The sequence below is a fragment of the Chenopodium quinoa genome, unplaced genomic scaffold, assembly GCF_001683475.1.
Source record: "Chenopodium quinoa cultivar QQ74 unplaced genomic scaffold, ASM168347v1, whole genome shotgun sequence".
NCBI classification, from domain to species: Eukaryota; Viridiplantae; Streptophyta; class Magnoliopsida; order Caryophyllales; family Amaranthaceae; genus Chenopodium; species Chenopodium quinoa.
The window spans coordinates 1,471,955-1,492,360 of record NW_018744517.1 but is presented as its reverse complement, the minus strand read 5'-3'; the positions used below and the strand labels follow the sequence as shown (position 1 = coordinate 1,492,360).

The 20,406-nt window shown below is 34.4% G+C and overlaps 1 protein-coding gene across 1 annotated transcript in view; it reads left to right on the top strand.

Annotated features, from left to right (window-relative positions):
* Window positions 1-19,672, top strand: part of LOC110698365 (rab9 effector protein with kelch motifs-like) — a 30,427-nt gene extending 10,755 nt beyond the window's left edge. Inside the window, exons 5-16 of the mRNA XM_021875778.1 lie at window positions 115-211; window positions 282-337; window positions 448-555; window positions 1,904-1,957; window positions 2,756-2,847; window positions 6,741-6,825; window positions 11,928-12,080; window positions 12,763-12,863; window positions 14,431-14,610; window positions 14,746-14,858; window positions 16,820-16,919; window positions 19,160-19,672. Coding sequence (XP_021731470.1) covers window positions 115-211; window positions 282-337; window positions 448-555; window positions 1,904-1,957; window positions 2,756-2,847; window positions 6,741-6,825; window positions 11,928-12,080; window positions 12,763-12,863; window positions 14,431-14,610; window positions 14,746-14,858; window positions 16,820-16,919; window positions 19,160-19,219 — 1,199 coding nt within the window. The 3' untranslated portion in view covers window positions 19,220-19,672. The remainder of the gene's footprint in view (window positions 1-114; window positions 212-281; window positions 338-447; window positions 556-1,903; window positions 1,958-2,755; window positions 2,848-6,740; window positions 6,826-11,927; window positions 12,081-12,762; window positions 12,864-14,430; window positions 14,611-14,745; window positions 14,859-16,819; window positions 16,920-19,159) is intronic.
* The last annotated feature ends 734 nt before the right edge of the window (window positions 19,673-20,406 follow it).

The following is a 20,406-nucleotide window of genomic DNA, read 5'->3' as shown; positions in this document are numbered from 1 at the left end:
TTATTACCCCATTAATTGTGATTCAGGCTTTACATGTGACAGCAGAGTTTGTATTCACTTTTTAAATTTTGTACTGCCTAAACATTTCCTAATGAAACTACTTGGTTCAATCAGATATATGGCAGTGGTCAGAATTGTCAGGTTTTGGTGACTTACCTCCGGCTCGAGATTTTGCTGCTGCCGCACCTATTGGAAATCAGAAGATTGTCATGTGCGTTTTAATATTTTGTTGATGTCCATTTGCCACTTAAGTGATGCCATTTTATCCTGCCTTATTGTAGGTGTGGTGGTTGGGATGGTAAAAAGTGGCTGTCAGACGTGTATGTTTTGGACACAAGTAATTCACTTCTCTGTGGCAATGGTTTTCCTCCCCACCATCTTTGGCTGGAGCTAATATGTCAATATTTTTGTTGACGGTGGCATTATTGTGCTGTGTCACATGAACAGTATCTCTTGAGTGGACAGAGCTGTCAATCTCGGGAACAGTGCCTCCTGCTAGATGTGGTCATTCAGCAACTATGGTTGAGAAACGACTGTTAGTTTACGGGGGAAGAGGTAACATCCATTATTCTCTTCATTTGCCTATGATATGTACTCTCTTCTCAGGACTTCCTGTCTTTGAATCAGGTGGGAAAAAAAAATAATTTGCACGCCTGAGCAGAATTTTTTTTGAAAGGAAAAAAGTCTGCTCAGGCGTGTTGAGCAGACTAATATTTGTTCTTGTGAAGCTTCTGTAAACAAATAATAAAAACAGGCAACCAATGAAATTTCAATATCAATTGTGATGTTAGGGTCTTAGGAGATCTTTTCTCAATGATTTTAGTTTTTATTTATTTAAAGATTCTGTATTTTTCTGTGAGAATTTTGTCCCTTGGCTTTATTTCTAATCTCCTACCCTAAAAAAACTCCATTTTCTTTTTTTATTTATTATATATATATATATATATATATATATATATATATATATATATATATATAATTTTTTTTTTTTGTGTGTGTGTGTGTGTTTGTGAAGATTGAGCCTTTTTAGTTCTCTTAGTTTGCTATGAGGTTTATGCTAGTGGATTGCGGTTCAGTGAAGGCTTGCAATTATGTTGCTGCACGTTTACTAACGATTAGGTTGTACATTGAGTCACTTCCGGATTGTGATTTGAAGTGAACTTCTCTTTTCCTTAATGTTGGTGTTTGCAATGCTTTAAAAAGTACCTAATTGGGTGAGCAAACCAATAAAAAAAAAAGAAAAAAAAAGAAATATGAGCGAAGAAAAGAAAAGCAGGGTATGTAGAATTGGAACCGAAACCACTACAGAACTGCTGGTTCCGGATCCAAAGCCAGAGCCGGATTTGGTTATCTTAATTTGGGGTGACAAAATGAGAGTCGGTTTCCATTTCGCAAATATTTGGGACCAAAACCGATTAGGTATCAGGTCAAAAGAGGTTCCAATACTCTAGGTACCCATAACGGATAAAAATAGTATATATGCCCTAAACATAAAACAATGAAAACCTAACTTTCCAGGTACCTGGAACCATAATTGATATATATTATATATATATTTTTTCTCAAAATGAACAAATAAATAAGTAAATTTGCAGTAATTCAAGAAGTCTTTTAAGTATTATGGTTTCAATTTTGTCTAATGCAGCCGTTCCCTTGACAATTCTCATCACTATATCTACCTCAGTTTCGTTAAGGTCCCAATACTTCTATGAGAATCCCTATCAATGATGCTTGTTGGAACATAATAAATGAATCAATAAAGAAAATCTTAGGACAAAAGTCAAAATATTATGCTACTTCAATATATTTATACTACATTTGTCTTCTGTTCTTTGAAGATTCTATTTTGTAATTGCGTTTTGTTGGAGTTACTTTAAAATGCCTATTTATGAACATTTTGCAGGAAGCAGCGGTATTGTGGGGGATTTTTGGGCTTTAAAGGGGATCATTGAAGAAGGTAACTTGTTGATTATTCTTTTACTTCCCCAAATTGCAAGTGTCATGTGACTCGTATCCATACTTTGTTGCTAAGTAACCTCATAAAAGGGCATTTTATGAGATGCCATAGAAGATAATCATATTTCAGTTTGTGGGATGGATGATTAACTAATTAAGCACACCCTCTACCTTTATAGAGGCTTGTGCATTCTATTAGCAAACCCCTACCTTAATGTTATTAATTAAAAGGAATAAACGGTGTTCAGTAATGATTTCTGTGATTCCTTCTAGAATTGGACATTTGTTTTTCTGTTGTTTGTGCCAGTCTAAAAGCAATATTAGGTAACATTTAGTTTTATCTCTAGCATAGCTACATATACTTAAAGTCTTAAATTCATATTTTGGTAGATAAGGTAGTAGTAATCCCTTAGGGGTGTTATGGAATTACTGCTGAGGCCTCTCTCAGGCTGTCAAGTGAGTCAGGTGGGATTTAGGCGTAGTAAAAGAAGGAAAGAGGTAGGGGTGAAGGAGAAGCTCCCCTGTGCAGTTGTGCCCTTGGTGGGAATTGAACTTGGTTAGTGAAGTAAACAAACCTGAGTCCTTTGCAATACACTAAGCTAAGCTTGGTATATATATTTAGCTCATGCATCTAGATTAAGGTGAGTTGCTCATTCCTCTGTTTGATTGATATTTCTGCTCTATTTTTTAAGTGAAATCCGATTGGATATGAATCATCTTATTGGCTCTCATGCATTTGTGCTTTAGATAACTGCATCGCTAAATTATTCCTGCTTTCTTTCTTTGTTGTGCAAGGAAGAAAACGAAACACCTGGTTGGACCCAACTGAAGCTCCCTGGTCAGGCACCTTCCTCCCGATGTGGTCATTCTGTCACATCCAGAGGGCACTACGTAAGTTCTGAGTTGGATGAGTCTTTTGGATTTAATCTTGCTTCAAATTCTGAAGGGTTTAATTTAATATTTTTATTTCTTTGTTGTTGCATTCTTCTACATAATTACATTCACATATATTATCTTATCACAAAGACGTTTTGTTACTTTACCATAATTACTATTGTTTTAATTTACTTCCCTTTCCCGTTTTGCTAACTATTTACCCCATCCACTAATTATTTACCACCCTTTGCTAATAATTTATCCCTTTTGCCAACCATCACTATCTACTCTTGCTCTATCAAGTATTGCTTTTCACCCTTCCCCTACTTCATGTTATATGCCCCCTAAAATCTTACAATAATCCAATTTGATGGATGGATGGTGATCAACATATTAAGATGATTATTGTACAGTAATTAAGAAATCGATTCCCTACATGCACTCTATTCATTTATTTATTTTTTAAATTTATTTATATTTTCTGGTTCTACCTTCTACCTCTTTGAATCATAAGGTCAGAATTCTGACCATGTATTTTAATGTCATTTACATATCAGAAAAAATAGTCATATGTGATCTTGTTTAATTCATTTCAATGTGTATTTTCAAATTACCAACATTATTTACATTAAAAAGGTGTGATTTGGAGATTGTGAAAGTAAAAAAAAAAAAAAAAAAGCAGGAAAAATAACAAGAGATTTATCCACTAGTGTTTAGGTAACAGTCTAGAAAAATGCTAATTAAAAATACAATTTAAGAATTAGTGAAAATTTAATACTACAGGTTCTTATAAAAGGCTATCAGTTAATTATATATACTGGCTTTTGGAATTGGTATTCTTTTGAAGATTTTGGAAGAAGCTGAGGCACTAGTCCAAGCTCATACTTTCAAGATTCGGAAAAGAATGCATTGCTTCACCAGCATTGTGGCATTATCTCCAGTAGTTACATTCGTATGTTGTTCAGCTGGTTTGCGCATTTTTAGTATCCTGAAGATGATGCTTTCATAGCTTAAATTTTGTAACACACATAAGAGGGTAACATACATTAAAGGAGGATAATATTGTCCTGAAGATGATGCTTTCATAGCTTAAATTTTATAACACACATAAGAGGGCAACATACATTAAAGGAGGATAATGTTGTCCTTTTGTAACTTAATGAGCGTTTATTTGGAGAATGGCAGTATGCATGTAGTACCTACAAGGCTACAATTAACTATTATACATTCATAGAGGTGTTCTTGGTACTTCTAAAGATTGTGCCTGTCAATTCTCCTGGGTTTCAAATCTATATCTCATGCCATGTCTTCTTGTGAACTTTCTAAACTGTTTTTGACCTTTTGGTTTCACCTTCTTCTGAAATTTTATTTTTATTTTTTATTTTTTTTGAGGAAGCAACTAATTATAGGCTTTCTTGCTATTTTGTCAATCCCAAGTTCTTGATGAGGAAGATGGGATATGAAGAGGGGCAAAGATTTAGTATCGGGGATGTTATATTGGATATGTTATCATATAGCATTATCATTTATCATGTATCTATGTTATACTTGGGGGTGGGTTTTCATGGGAACATTCTCATGGTGACTCTGAGAGAAGGCGAAATGAACTGTGAGATCTACTCTGGAGTGCCTTAGCTTGCTGATGAATCCCAGTTATTAGATTAAATTCTAAACCCAAAAGTACAGCTGTGTTTTTTGTCCCTCTTTCCCAACAATGCATTGTTACTTTAATCCTAATGGCCATTGGAGTCACGGCTATTGGAGACTTGGGGGTCATAATCAAGAGTCAGGCTAGGGATCATCCTGTCCTTTTCGTGCTTTGAGCTTGGATCAGTTACCTATATCCAATCTTTAACTTGATCATCATGATTTTAACAATATTCTTATTAGGACTGTTGGCTATAAGGTTGTTAGGTAACGAGAATGTCTATAAAACCATGGGGTTAAACTCTTCTTGTCGTTTCATTTTAGGCTTAATGCTTCTCAATGTGTGTACTTAACTACTTGTTATTTTTGTATAATTGAGTCAAATTCTTATATACCTTTATTTTATTATATGTAATTTGAGTATTTCACCTGGGAATCAACATTTAGTGTCACTTTTGCATATTGTGTATATTTAAATCACACGATAGACATCAATACATGTAGCAGGAATCTTTATATAAGAAAAGCATTGATATTACCAACACCTACATAGTTTTTCCACAAGTTTGTTTTTTGTTTTCTTCTTACTCATAAATTATTTTAAATTCTGAGAATTATGCAAAGTATTTTTCTGTCCAAAGTTATATTTTTTATGTAGTAATTTTGACCTTGCATGACATTGGTCACTATATTGTATCGGAATATATTTTAACTTATTCAAACACACATTTGCAGTCTTTATTATTTGTACTTTGGTTTGATTACCTTTGTGGTGGAAGTAGAGGAAAAACAAGTTTTTTTTTTTTCATTTGAGTTTAAAGTTGAAGAAGTAGTAAAAGTAATTCTAATTGATTTAAAAATAAATGAAATTGATTTAAATATAACTTGAAATCATTTTTTTAAGTTGGAAATTACAAAAATGCCAATGACACAGGAAGCACTCAGATCAAATTAATTTTTGGAACCTTTTAATTAAACTAGCAGCTAATGCGCGCGCCATAGCCTGCCAGGTCCGGGGAGCTTTTTCACTCTGGCCTTATGCCACAACTTTAGTTGTTGGTAGCATTAATAAGGGAAAATATGTAAACAAATATATTTAGGGGTATAAAGCTCCGCACACTATTCTTAAGAGCTAAAAAAAAGAGGCAATTAACAATTTAACATTAATGAGAGTACATAAGTAAATAAACATTTTAGAGGGTATAATTGTCCAAACACTAATTACAAGAGGTATCTCAAACTTTTTAAAAGGTCTTATTACAATGATGTGAGACATGGGCGGAGTGTCTACTTAGTTGACTCCTTAAGCTTTCAATTCCGTAATATTGCCTTGTCTCTTGGCTTAAATGACGGAGATATCAAAATAAAACTGCTATTGCTTATAAAATGCTTAAAACTTCATCCTTAGGATCAGCTGCACTCTATGTGTTCTGATTTAGGGATAAAATAGAATCATGCACCTTTTCTGTATATGCTTCTTAATCTCAACAAAAACACCACATACCTTCCAATAAACAATGTGTCCTTGTGATTACTTTGATGCTAATTTCAAATTTTTATTATGCCTTGCACTTGTCTAAAAACCAAAGTGATTATTCAGGCAGCTTTGCAAATGCTTATTATACTCATTTGCCTCTTTTATAGAAGGGGAGAAAAAAAAAAAAAAAAAAAAAAAAAAAAAAAAAAAAAAAAAAAAGAAATCAAGAATACTTTGCTGTGCTCCAAGAGTAATGGACAAATTATTACATCACTAATTGTATATATGCTACAATTATATGAGAATTTTGTAAATCTCAGATGGCATCCTACTTGACTTTTAGTATTGGCTTTGTGTTTGAAATTGGTTTTGCCAATGACAATTATCTTAGCATCTTTAAAACTGTGATGATTAATAGTAAAGGAAAAATATAGTCATGTGGGATCTTGTTAGATTAGTCTCGATTTTATACATTCATAATATCAAAATTATTCTAATTAATATATATTGGTAATTAAAGATACTAGTGATAAATATGATGCATCGACAAGCGTTAAATGAGAAGTGTTGTAAGAAAGAAAAAAAAGCAAAGGAAGTATCATTATTCTCATGGAATTCTTGCATACTTTTTTATTTGATGACGTGCCCCTTGAAATAGTTTCTTGTGTATTTCTTTGACAAGGTTGTTAAAGGGTTTGCAATTTAATTATTTTTATTATGTTACTCTTCATTTGCTTAAACTATGAAGCTGACTGGTATGATTTGTTTGTTTGTGTTGTATCAGCTATTATTATTTGGAGGGCACGGGACGGGTGGCTGGCTTAGTCGTTATGATATTTACTACAATGACTGCATCATCCTAAATAGAGGTGAGTGCTTTGCATACTGGTAATTGTACAATCTTAGTAAAAAAAAATGTTTAATGTCCAAGTAGGAATGACCGAATGGCATCAATTAGTGTTTGATATAGAAAAAAAAAAAAGAAAAAGGATTGGGCATTCATTAGTATTTGACTCGATAACTAAAGCTTATACTCTCTTTTCACTTATGATGTTTTATCTATATGTGATTAGATCATTTGGTTTCTCCTCATGCTATTATGTTAAAGACCTTAAAGTTCAGTTGAGTGTACAAAATGTCTACAGGATGCGTGTTAACGCATTAAAATGATGATGATCTTTTCTCTTAGCATGATGACAATGTGCATTTGAGCATTTATAAATGCAGTGGTTTTTATTTATTACTAAAGCGTGTAATTCTGCTTTCAGAAGGCATTAAATCTTTGTGTGTTTCTTAATAAATGATTTCTTAGTGATCAACAGGGAAAATGTTGTAGTGAGGGAAGACTAGGATGGCTAATATAATAAACAAGTTTAGATAGACATCTTTTATCACCCAAGGAAAGGCCTGGAAGCACGTATACAACGTGATGCTAAGAAATCAATGAGCTTGTCCCAGTTTATATCCTTTATAAGCATAGGAGTGTTAATATCACCCCCATATCTGACGTGGATGAGTTGGCCCAAAAAATTAATGCTAAAATATTATTACTGACAAGTCACGCCGTTATGCCGAGTGAAATGCTCAAGCTTTTGTCCTTGATTAAAGATGCCCAAGGTATCGTCCACCATTGATGCCCAAGGTATCGTCCACCATTGATGCCCAAGCTTTCGTCCATCGTTGAAGATGCTAAACCACGTCCACTGCTAAGCCGCCGAAATAAACGAAAACCCTGAGTATAAAAGGTGAAATAAGGAGCATGGTTAACCCCAAAGTAGGAATTTGTCGTCATCTTCGATTTGTACATTGCAGCTAACTATTTCTCCATTAGTGGTTTCAATTTTGAGTGATGAAGGAAGTGAAAATGGAGATTTCAATTTGACGGAGTTAACAATGCAGTAGTACTGTCGTAGTATATATCTAGTTTGTAATACTGTTGTTGGTAGTGGATTTACTTCACTTCCCCTGCTAAATAGCGTAGAAAGACTACTATGCCCTTATATTATCAAAAATTGTTAATATAGGATATAAACTTATATTTCCTCGAAATCAATCCTTTATTCAATAAAGAGACTAAATTCTAGACCAATTTCAAAAGATCCTATAATTTTTCTATCAAAAACTACCAGCATGGGTAGGAAAGGAACTTCTAATGGTAAATGATCTGATGCATGTTGTGTCAATTGAACTCCCTTAAAGAACCAAGAGGTGTTCTAAAACAAATAAATACTTCCTTTGTCCTTTAATTCTCAAAAACGAAAAAAATAATGTAATACTACCTCTGTTACATGTTAAGTGCAACAAAGGAAGTTGCACACTTCCCAAGAAAAAAAAATGGAAAAGCTAATCAGCAAAAGCATGGGCATGTGATTATGGAATAATTAATTAATTAAGAAGCTCCACCCCCACCATCACTACCACCCACTGCACCACCACCATCACCACATACGGTACAACACCCACAACAACCACCAGCAACAACCACCACAAAAACCACCATACCAACCACCAAAATCACCATACCGACCGCCGAAGTCACCATACTAACTCGCCGAAATCACCATAGTAACCACCGAAAACACCGAAATTACCATACTAACCAGCGAAACCACCATACCAACCTACCGAATCACCATATCAACCACCGAAACCACCAAACCAACCCACCGAAACCACCAAACCAACCCACCGAAACCACCATACTAACCACCGAAATCACTATACCAACCTACCCAGCTACCACCAAGATTGAAAAACCCACCTCTTACCTACACGAAACCTGCCATAACCACCCTATCACGACCACCAAGATCCGAAACCCACACCCACTCCGTAACAACCACCGCTCCTTTCCTTCGGAATCGTCCCATCTTCCACCATTTTTACTTTGGATCTGAGTTTTCAAGCTTAATCTCAAATTCGATTTTCTAGGGCTTCAATTTATGGTGACATCTGTAACATGTGAAGAGAAGCGGCGACGACAGTAACGAGGGGGAGGAGAAAGTGCCGGCGACTCGGACGATGAGGGGCAGCGACTAATTTGGACAGTGGTGGTGGTGCGGTGGTTGTTAGAGAAGATAGAAAAGAGAAGAGAGAGAAAAGTGGTGGTGGTTAAGAGGGACGAGAGAGAAATGGTGGTACGGTGGTGTTAGACTGTTGGTGGTGGATGTGGTTGTGAATTGGGAGTAAGGAGAAAGAATGTGAGTTAGAAGTTTAATAAGTGATGAATTAATTTGGTTAATTAGCTAATAACATATGATTTGATGTGTTTATAAAAGTTAAGTAAGTTAGTAACTTCAAACAAAAAATTTACTAAAAGAGGAAAGTTTTTGTTTGTTGCAGATAATTTGTAGCATCCCTTTTTGGAAAATGTTGCACATAACCTGTAACGGAGGTAGATTGTTTATTGAGATGATTCTAATAAGGTATCACATCAATATGTTTTTCCTTATATATAAATGACAGAAGAATGTGAATAGCGTAAAAGTCAAAATAGGTCAAGTAAAAAAGAACGAAAGAAGTAGTATTAAATAGACTTACAACACTCATGTTGCCATTGCTAACAAGATGGCATGGCAAGAATTTTTGGCTATTAGTTGACTTATTTGCAAGGAACATGCATCAAATTTTGAGTTCCTAACCTAGTATTCTACTTCCTCAATGCAAATGTTGTGCTCTTAGAGAACATTTGGGACCTAGAGAAATACTTTCACATGTCTATATGGGATATTTGCATACTGAAGTATGCCCTTTGGTCTATGCAATGTCTCATCAATATTCACAGGTGCATGACATCAATCTTCTCCGAAATGCTAAAGGAAGAAGTATTCATGGATGACTTTAGTGTTAGTGGCTCGTCTTTTGATTCATGTCTTGCTACTGCTCAAGAGATGAGTCATGTCTCAGATTGGGATATGTGTCATTTTATTGTCAAGGAAGGCATTGTCATAGGCCATAAAGTATCAAAAAATGGGATTGAAGTTGATTCGGCTAAGGTGTTTGTAATTGCCAAATTACCCCCACCTACCTCCATCACCAGAATACGTGGCTTTTTGGACATGCTAGCTTTTACTGAAGGTTTATCAAAGATTTTTCAATTTTTGAAAAACCCTTGCCAGACTCCTTCAAAATGGTGTTGAATTTCATTTTGATGAATTTGTCTAAACGCCTTTTAACACATTAAAAGAAGCTTTTTTTCTTAACACCTATTGTGCAAGCTCCCAATTGGGACATGTCATTTAAACTAATGTGTGATTCTAGTGATTTCACAGTTGGTGTCGTTCTAGGTCAATGGAAAGAGGGAAAGTTGCATGCCATTTGCTATGGTAGTAGGACTCTTGATGCTTAACAGAATTATACTACCACTAAAAAGGAAAACTTGCAGTTGTGTTTGCAATACAAAAAATTAGATCCTATCTTACTTGCTCATAGATCATGCTGCGATTCGTTATCTAATGAGTAAGAAGGATTCTAAGCCTTACCTCATTCGTTGGGTCATCCTTCTTCTTTGATATGGAGATGAGAGAAAAGCGGCTATGCCTTACGGATATTGCCAACTATCTTAGTAGTGGGGTAGTTTTTTTTAGGCATGCATCTCAACGCAAGATAAGATTTTGTAAGGAAGTTAGGAGACACTTTTGGAATGATCCATATTTATTCAAAAAGTGTGGTGATGGGATTATCCGACATTGTGTGCCGGATCATGAAATCAAGATTCTTGGACCATTTTCACTCCTTGCCTTGTGGAAGACATGGTGGGGTAACCAAGACGATGGCTAAGATATCTCAATCTCTCCTTTGGTGGCCTACAATACACAAAATGCTCATGATTACATCAAGAGGTGTGATCGATGTCAAAGGCGTGGTGGGATCACAAGAAGAGATGAGAGTAAGATTAGAGGTGAAATTAGCATAAAAACGTTCAAAATCATGTAATTATAACCTAAGACCAAGAAGAGGTAGGAGATTAAGAAAATAGGCCAAAACTACAAGAAAGGGGATAAAGAAGCAAGAAAACCCTAAATTAAGGGGTAAATGAGTAATATAAGTGCTCTAATCATAGTTAAATAATGATAAGTCTTACTAACGTCCCTATTTATTTTATTTCTATGATTACGGTATTTGTTTTAGCTAGCCATATCTTTTTTTTAATCCAATCCAAGGTCTAAAGCAATTTTTTTCCTTCACAATTACTGGGCTAAGGATGTGAATACCTCACTATCAGTATATAAACACTTAGCGGTAAGGGTCTTTTTTTTTATTTTATTTTAATTTTTTTTCTATCTAGAAGTGCCAAAATCAATGATGTGCCCCTGATCACACAACTGCTCTAAGGTGCACTGATAGGCTCATGAAGTGTGCACTAAATTTTAACACTTATCAAGTGTGCCTCACTCTATTCTGCTAACCGAGGCATAAAAAGGGATATAATGATCCCTATCTTAGTGCAACTTGAGCCTTTTTATACATTGCTTACAACCCCTCATTCTACTAATGAGTACCCTGCTGGTGTGTAGACCTTGCAGCATGCCTTTATCAATGCTAAGCTTTGGTGACAAGTGCTAGGTAGGATACATCTGTTATAGATGTCCTATTGAGCTAACTTCATTAGTTATGATTTACATGAATTAATTGATTTGTGGAGACATGCTTCATGTATCATGCTTAGAATTCTGTTTAATTGTAGTAAAAAATCATTTACTATATGTGTGTTTTATTTCCAACTTGTAAGTCTTGTTACTAGTTCCCTATTTGTGGTCTTTTTCTATGATTGTATGTTTTGCGTCATCTAATTGTCTTGGTTTTGTGTATTATATTTTATGTATTAATCTGTTTGTTTTCATTACTTTCTACTTATGTAGATGCATTTTTAAATAATACTCCGTACAAGCTGATGTATGATGCATCTATGCTACTTGATTTTATGTTTCCTCTGACGTCAACTCGATTTTGTTTATTTATGCTTGGTTAGTGTCTGTTCAGTGGAAACAATTGCCTACTAGCAATGAGTGCCCACCAGCACGAGCATATCATTCCATGACGTTAATTGGTTCACGCTATTTGTTATTTGGTGGCTTTGATGGGAAATCTACTTTTGGTGATATTTGGTGGCTGGTTCCTGAAGGTATTCTATTTTCTAACTAGTGTCTCAATTTTAGGTCTTTATCTATTTAGAATAATTTTTGTTCACTCCTCAAAATTTGCAGCGATGTCCAGAGTATATGATTTCTCTTACATTTAATTAAAATATTCAGTTTATATATGAGTTCCTCTTCTTTATAGAAGGAAACTCCTGCATGTCAATACTTAAGTTTGATCATTCATGTAACGGCCTAGCTGAAGTCCCAAAATTTCCCTGTAGGTGTGGATGATAGTTCCTCTCCTGTATTGCCACTTCATAACATTTAACCTAATAGCCATTTTGGTGAATGACCTGGATATACAATGTGCTTCATTTTCTTGTATGGTACTGTCTATGTAATGAAATTGTAGATCTGTGTGCAGCATTGTTTGTAATCTTCATTTAGAGATCCATTTAATGTTTGAATACCCTGAATCTTGCCGTTCATCTTTTGAAATCTAGTGCCCTAAAGGCACCAATATGTCTGTAATCCTCTTGTTGGCACTGTTGCCGTGTGAAGAGGCAAGGTTGTGCTTTACTTCTTTTTTGTTAAGGTACACTATCACACATAATGAGCGTCCGAACATTTTGAATTTTTTTATATTGAAATTAGTTCTGAATAGTGTTTTGAGTCCATAATTTTAAAAACTTGCTAATTAAATGGCTTATTTTGTTTGCTGCCTAGATGATCCCATTTCAAAGAGGTCAACCCCATCTTTGCCCAAAACACTTCATGAAGACAAAAAAGTAGCTGCGTCAGATTCATCATTGCCCAATGTACTGAAGGTATTATGCAAATCTTCTCAGTACATGCTGACTTTTAAAACTGATGAGTTGGGGCTTGTTTTTAAATATTATTATAGCGTATAATAATCGGTCTTCTGCCTGTACAATTGGCCTCTTATACAATTTGTTTTTTTTTTTTTTTTTTTTTTTTTTTTTTTGTGTGTCACCAAAGAGTTACTAATTGACATCATTGGAAAAGTTTGGATTATCTTGTCCCCCTCTGACCTGGTAGCAGTACTATTCAAAGGTCTTTATTAGTATTGTTTCTGTTTAAATTATGGAGGGTGTTGCTTTTATAGTGCTGTATCAATGCATTTTCAGCTTGGATGTGCATAGAATATGTGGTTTTTTGAAAGTTGAAAGGATTATGGCACTACTCACCTTCAAATTTTTTTCTAATATCAAGAGATCTTTTTACTTACCCAAATCATACAATCTGTAAGCACTTCACTCAGCAAGAGTATAAAGCAAAGATACAACCTTAATGGTATACATTTTTATAGGTCATACCAACTTTGGTGTATTACATATATAGATGTATCACACCTTGAATATGGTTTGGTATAGTGAGCTGAAACAGTATATTACCTGACCTAAGATCAAGGAGCTGGTAGGTTTTGATCTCGTAAATTCTCCTCAGTAGACAACATGCTTGATGTTCTTATCATATTAGCTAGTGAATGGCTGGTTGTGATCAGTGAAGACAACATATGTACTAGGTTTCATTATTTCACGAAACTAAATGTTTGTTTGATAGGTACCTTTGTATAATTTTCCTGTTTCAATTGCTATTTTCGCATAACAAGTTTGAATGATATGATGTGTATTTGAGTATAAACTTCCTGTGGATTTATGCGGAAATTTGATAGAATGGTATCTTTTGTGATAGTTTATCTAATTGTCGATTGAATTTGCAAATCTTTGTTGACATTTCATTTTTGACCTTTTCAGGGCTTTAGGTGAAATAAGTATCTAGGGGACCTCTTATACTAGAACGTAAACACTATAATCTATGAAAAAGAGCACAATATCGATTTGATTGTGTTTTAATTGTATTGTTATTAATTTCCTAGTCACTTTCAGGTTTCATCTATTTCTCTAAGTTCTACTAACTTTTACTTTGTTTCATCAATGTCAACCCTTATTTCATGATTTATCATCTCCACCTCACTCTTTGGAACTCAATATTTTATAATGAATCTCTTACCGTCTAGTCTCTCCTCCTAACAGGAATTTTAATTACATAATTTGTCCCTTTCTTGAGTTCTTCTTGGATTATATTGCTACGAGTAATTAAATAGAAGCACTCTGTTGATGATCCTAAAAAATATGAAATCGTCATTCTGATAAAAACACGTTTATCGAAATTTCAGTTTTGTAGCTCTAAGTTGGAGGTCTGCTTGCTGTAGTGAGAAAAGGCGTAGCATTCAGTTTTACCTATAACACTTCCCTGTGAATTATGATCTCCAGTCAATTGTACCAGTATATTGTGATCCTACTTGATTGTGTTGATGTCTATATTCCCTTGCTATAAACTGAGTAGGCTCCTCCGAATTTGAATTTGTAGGAAAACCTACATCAAGAGTCTGCAATCTCAGAACTACAAAAAAGATTCAAATCTTTTTCTTCATTTTCTAGATCTGAACATCAGATTATGGATGAATCAAATGACAAGGAACTACATGAGTTAGCCTTAAAGTTCACGGAAGGAAGCATGTCTAGTAATGATGCAATTTCACTCAATCAGGTAAATTTGCTACATTTGGCTATGAGAAAAAAAATATAAATTTGAAAAGCTGACATTGTTGCTTAGTCTATGTAGTTAACTCAATTTCTGTTGGTTTTACCTTTTTATTTAAAAAAAAAAAAATGGCGCAAATAGGCAGTTCGGTTGCTTCGTGATTACTGGAGGAACGCTGAGCCTAACTTCATTGAGTTAAGACAGCTTGGGCCCTTGCTTCGTGACTATCAACGCTTGATTAATCATCATCGTCTGTAAGGCCACTATTTTTTTTATTTTATTTTTTTTGGTTTGCTGAATTATGATAATATAGTTTCTTAGATATTATACTTCAGGAAAAATTTAGCTAAATATGTCACAACACAGTTGATTGTAATTTGGTTAAAGTTTCTTTCCTTTATGTGTTCGGTGTCTGAAATTTTTGATACAAGGTTAGGAGAGATATATATAAACTAGGAAAAGTGGGATAAACAAAAGCAACAAATTGTCGATGGTTAGTGGATCGAAAGTATCTCCTAAAATCCTACATCTCATTTGCTCTATCTACTTTAACACTTTTAACATTATTTGATTTATATAAAATTGCATATAATTTCATAGTTCTCACTTCCTAAAATAAACCGTGCATATTTTTCAATTTTATTTATAGATATTGATTGATTAGCCGACCCCACTTATGGGATTAATGCTTTGATTGATTGATTTTTATAAACATTGATTATAATCTGGCATTTTTGTTGATGTAATAGTTAGATTGATGACAAACCTATTTTTCAGAAAACAGAATATTTTGATTACATTTGATCTTTTTACTTTATAATCTATATCAAAACCTTTTATATACACCTGGTTGCACATAGAGGTATGTGAATTTTCTTACAATTAAGTGTGCTATAAATGCAGTATTTGACGCTTTTTGCTATTAAATCCTAGATGCAAATAATTTTCGTAGACGGGTAGGAATTTTTATGCCCTCGGCCCCCATTTTGTGAATGAGTAATTTATATATATATATATATATATATATATATATATATATATATATATATATATATATATATATATATATATATATAAGACTCTCGTGAGAATTCCTCCTTTATGTGAGAACTCTTTCATACGTGAGAACACTTTTTTCTAAATTTTTACTCGTATGTTCTAAATTTTAAATTTGATGTTCTAAACTTTTCCCCAGGTGTTACAAATTAAATCAGATGTTCTAAATTAGTACTCACATGTTCGAAACCATAAATTAGTTAAGTTCGATGTTATAAATTTTAAATGACTTATTTCAAAATTTTAACTTATATGTTCTAAATTTTAAAACGTGTGTTCTAAGATTTTTATTTATATGTTCTATATTTGAAAGTATATGTTCCAATTCTTACTATGTTCTAAATTTTTACTCACATCTATATTTTATACCAGGTGTTCTAAATTTTTTATTCACATGTTCTAAATTGATAAATCAGATGTTCTAAATTTTACTCATATGTTTTAAATTTCATAAAATCGATTTTTTTTAATTACTCACATGTTCTAATTCTTAAATTAGATGTTCTAAATTATTACTCACACAGATGTTCTAAATTATTAATCATATGTTCTAAATTTAAATTGGAGTTACATGTTCTAAATTTTTACTCGGATGTTTTACATTTTTACTCATATGTTCTATATTATAGATCAATTCTTATATAAGTATGAATTCTCACATATGGACCTATTCTCACCGGATCCCTCCCCTATATATATATTTATCAAAAAAGGTGTTATATAAGGCTCTAAATTAATAGAAAAAATATAAAAGGTAACTTGCTTATGGTGCTTTTTGAAGGATGTTGATTACAAATTTATCCTTTCATATGCTTTTAGCTTGTTAGAACAACAAAGATTGGTGGCGAAAGGTGGAACTGTGAAAGAAGTGATGTTTTGGAGGGATTGGGAGAGGAGGAATAAAGCAGAGTGGTGGAGGAGAGAGAGAGGATGCATGGGTGATAAATAAAAGGGGGTTGGTGAGGGTGGTCGCCTGGTCGGTGCAGCCCGGAAGCCTGAGGGGAAAGGAAGGTTGAAAGGATAGACTAAATCGCAGTAAAAGATAGGTTGTTCTAGGAAAAGGGATTAAGTTAAGTTGGTATATTCTATTTTCTTATTGCATTGCATTTAAGCCTTTTTTTTAACCTTATTTGCATGTATTGTTTTTTGGCCGTTGCAGAGACAATATAAGCTCTGAATATGATCCAGCATCACTGGGGTTGGTCTCCACTGGATGTTCTGTTGCTTACCGGTTCTATCATATCAAAGATGCTTCTCAGGTATGAAAATGACAGTATGTAAAAATCTTTTTTCCAGAATGTGATTATAGCTCCATATTGTTACGAAGTCAAAAAAAAATGAAAAAAAAATCATGTGGTCTATTTTAGTTTGGAATACTTATTAATCATCTATGTCGAATCTGTTTCTGTGTAAGGATGTATCATTTTTCTAATACTACGTCCGTTTTTTGTTATTTGCAACAAACGTACTTTTTACGCATGCCTAGGCAAAACTTTTAAGGCATGATTATTAAAAAATAAGGGCAATTGGTTAAGTATTAATCCAACTTTAAAAAAAAAAAAAACAAACAAACATTTAAACAAAAGCATATCACCACCAAAACCTATAACCACCACCGACAACCACCAGAACCACCACCGACAACCACCAGAACCACCATAATACACAAAACACACCACCGAAAACCACCACGAAACACATAACCACCGAAAACCACCACCCCCAGAAGAAAACCCATAACCACGAAACCCAGAACCACACCACCCATAACCACCACGAAACCACCCACGCCACCCCCACAAAACCAAACCCACCCACCACGAAGACCCATCTCCACGAATTAGATCTGAAACCCCTTAAACCACCCCACGAACCAAACGAACCCAATTCCACAAACTCAAACCCATGAACCAGACGAACCCAAACCCACGAAACCCTAGATCTGGAAGAAGATGAAGAATTTGATGATGAACAAAGGGAGATTTACCCAAAACACCACCCACGAACCACCACCCACGAACCCACGAACCATCACCCACGAACCGCACAAATCACCGAAAGTCACGAGATGAACCACCAAAATCCACTGAAATTCACAAGATGAGAGATGAAAGATGAAGAAGGAAGAAGATGAAGGATGAGAGATGAAGGAAGAAGATGAGAGATGATGATGATGATGATGATGATGATAGGAAGAAGATGAAGATCGAAGAACATGAAGAATTTGATGATGAAATGAGAGATGGTGGGGAGATGAAATGAGAGATTGATTTGATTTTTTTGGGGGAAAAAGCTTAGAGAATTAAGTTAGATTACGGTTATAATAATTTGTAGTTATGAGTAGTATTGTGTGTTAATAATTTTTAAGTGAGGGTATTTTGGTCATTTTACCATAAAAAAGTTACTATATTAGGAAAGAAATAGCTTTGTTGCAAATAATACGAAACACCCAATTTTAGTAATTGTTGCAAATAATAAAAAACGGAGGTAGTATTTGTTATAAATTTTTTTGAAATTTCACTCTCTACTAGCAAGGGTCCGTTTGTTTGATGGGTAGGGATTAGGGAAGAAATCTTAAAAGGAAGGGAAAAGATCCTTTCAGTGATTAATGTACAAAAAAAAAAAAAAAAAAAAAGAAGACCCGCTGCAGTGGATAAATTACCCTAGCTTCCCTTCTCTACTTCCTGCCACCAACTTAATGCCTTCCTTCTTCCTTAACCACTAAGTTCCTGCAGCCTTCTAAGCACAACCTTCTCGCACCTTTACCACCATCACCATTACTACTTGACTGCTACACAATCACCAGCTCTAATGCATACCCTCTTTCCTTGTCCTGAACCATTGTTTTGTCCCTCAGTCAAGGAAACCCTTGCGTCATCTAAAACTGAAGCTTTTATTTCTTGATGTTTCCAATTAACCAAATTTTTTTAATCTCTGTTTCCAATATATATACAAAAAAAAAAAAAAAAAAACAAACACCAATTTACTCTTGAATAATACAAAGTTAAATTGGGAGATGTAAAGATTTGCGACTAAAATCATCCTTAATATCCTCATGAGAGACCAGATCTTGTATCTTGCCCTTTTCACACATGTTGAAATATATTTTTTTTTTTATTTTTTTTTTTACATTTTGAAATTGTTTCTACTCATTGCTAGTCTGCAAATATTGTTTATAAGATTGCCTATTGTCATCAAGCTTGTTTATTCTTAACAATTATTTTTGGGTTAATGTTTGTTTGTTATAAACTCTTAAGACCATTCTCTAAATATTCTTTCCGCCTTAACTTGTTTTTCTTGATATAATACTCAAAATTTAGAAGCAGTAATGAGTTCATTCAACAATAAATTACGTAAGCTTCTTGGATTATCCTTATAAAACTAAAATGATTCTGTTATATGAAGTTGATTCAGAAGTACTTTGTCAAGTGCGATTAAATTTTTTATGATGATTTTCTAGTAATAGTTATCTTCAATTTTTTTTATTTTTTTTTTCCAGTTGCGCATGGATGATATTCCGAAGTTGCTGGAAGAATACAAAGAGCTTCTGGGTGATTGATATTAGTTGTAGGTACCTAACTTGAAATCAAAGAATGAATTCAGAGTAGCTTTTGGCATCTTAGGACAATACCAGTTAAATTTTGTGGTATCATCAATCGAAGGTATTACGCTGTTGTCCTGCAGGAGGTAGTAGTTCCTTGAAACCAGGAGAGATTAGAAGCTATCCCCAACCTCGGTCGGAATGGTTGTAGCACCATGGTGATCGAGCACCCACAACTACTTGATGTCCTTTTCTTTTATACAATGAATCCGTCAAAACTTTACTCAGTGAACTTGATGAATTGAATATCTGTAATTTATTCTTTTGATGATATGCTGTAGGAACAAATTATGTGCATTGAGGCAATGCTATACCTGTATATTCAAAAGGAAGGAAGTAGGTCAATCCATTTCCATGATACGTTGTTTTCTTCCTTATGGGATCTTCTCTGATATTTTGTTTGAAAAATTAGATGATATTTGTTTTAGGTTATTTATGCATAACACTGTACATAACTAAATTGCACTTATCACAAAATAACTTTACAATTCCCTTTATTTTAGATTAGTTTTGATACTTATCATGACACATAATTATAGGTGATGCTCTGTAAATTGTTCGATTAGCAATTGTTATTTGGATTTTTTGTGAAAAATTATTTATTAAAAACTTTTTGTAAGAAACTACCTATTATAAAATATGTTGTAAGAAACTATCTATTTAAATGCAAAATGTTGTAAAAGACTACCATAGGCCAGAAACTCGCCGTCGACTTTTTACTTCGGCGTTGACCATACCACGTGGCGGCCTTTACTAACTCTCTACTGCCCTTTCCTCCTACCTTTTCCAGTTTTCGACCACACCGACCCTTGTCGTTGCTTCCCCTCCCTTTTCTAGTTTCCGGCTACCCTCACCCCTATCGGTTGCCGTACTTGTTGCCCCTCCACCTCCTTTTTCAATTTCCGACAATCCCCACCCCCTGTAGCCCTCCTTTTTCCTAGCCGTCCTTACCCCTTGCAACCCTCCTTTCCCCTTTCCATCCCTTCTTCCCCATAACCACCCCTGAAACCCACTTCAATGTCCCTAAAACCCGGAATCCAAAAAACCCCAAAACCCAATATCTTGAAATCGAAAAAGGTTCTGGTTTTCGAGGGGGTCGAGGTTTCTTGGGTGTCAAGGGAGGGTGGGCGGGATTTCAAGGGTGA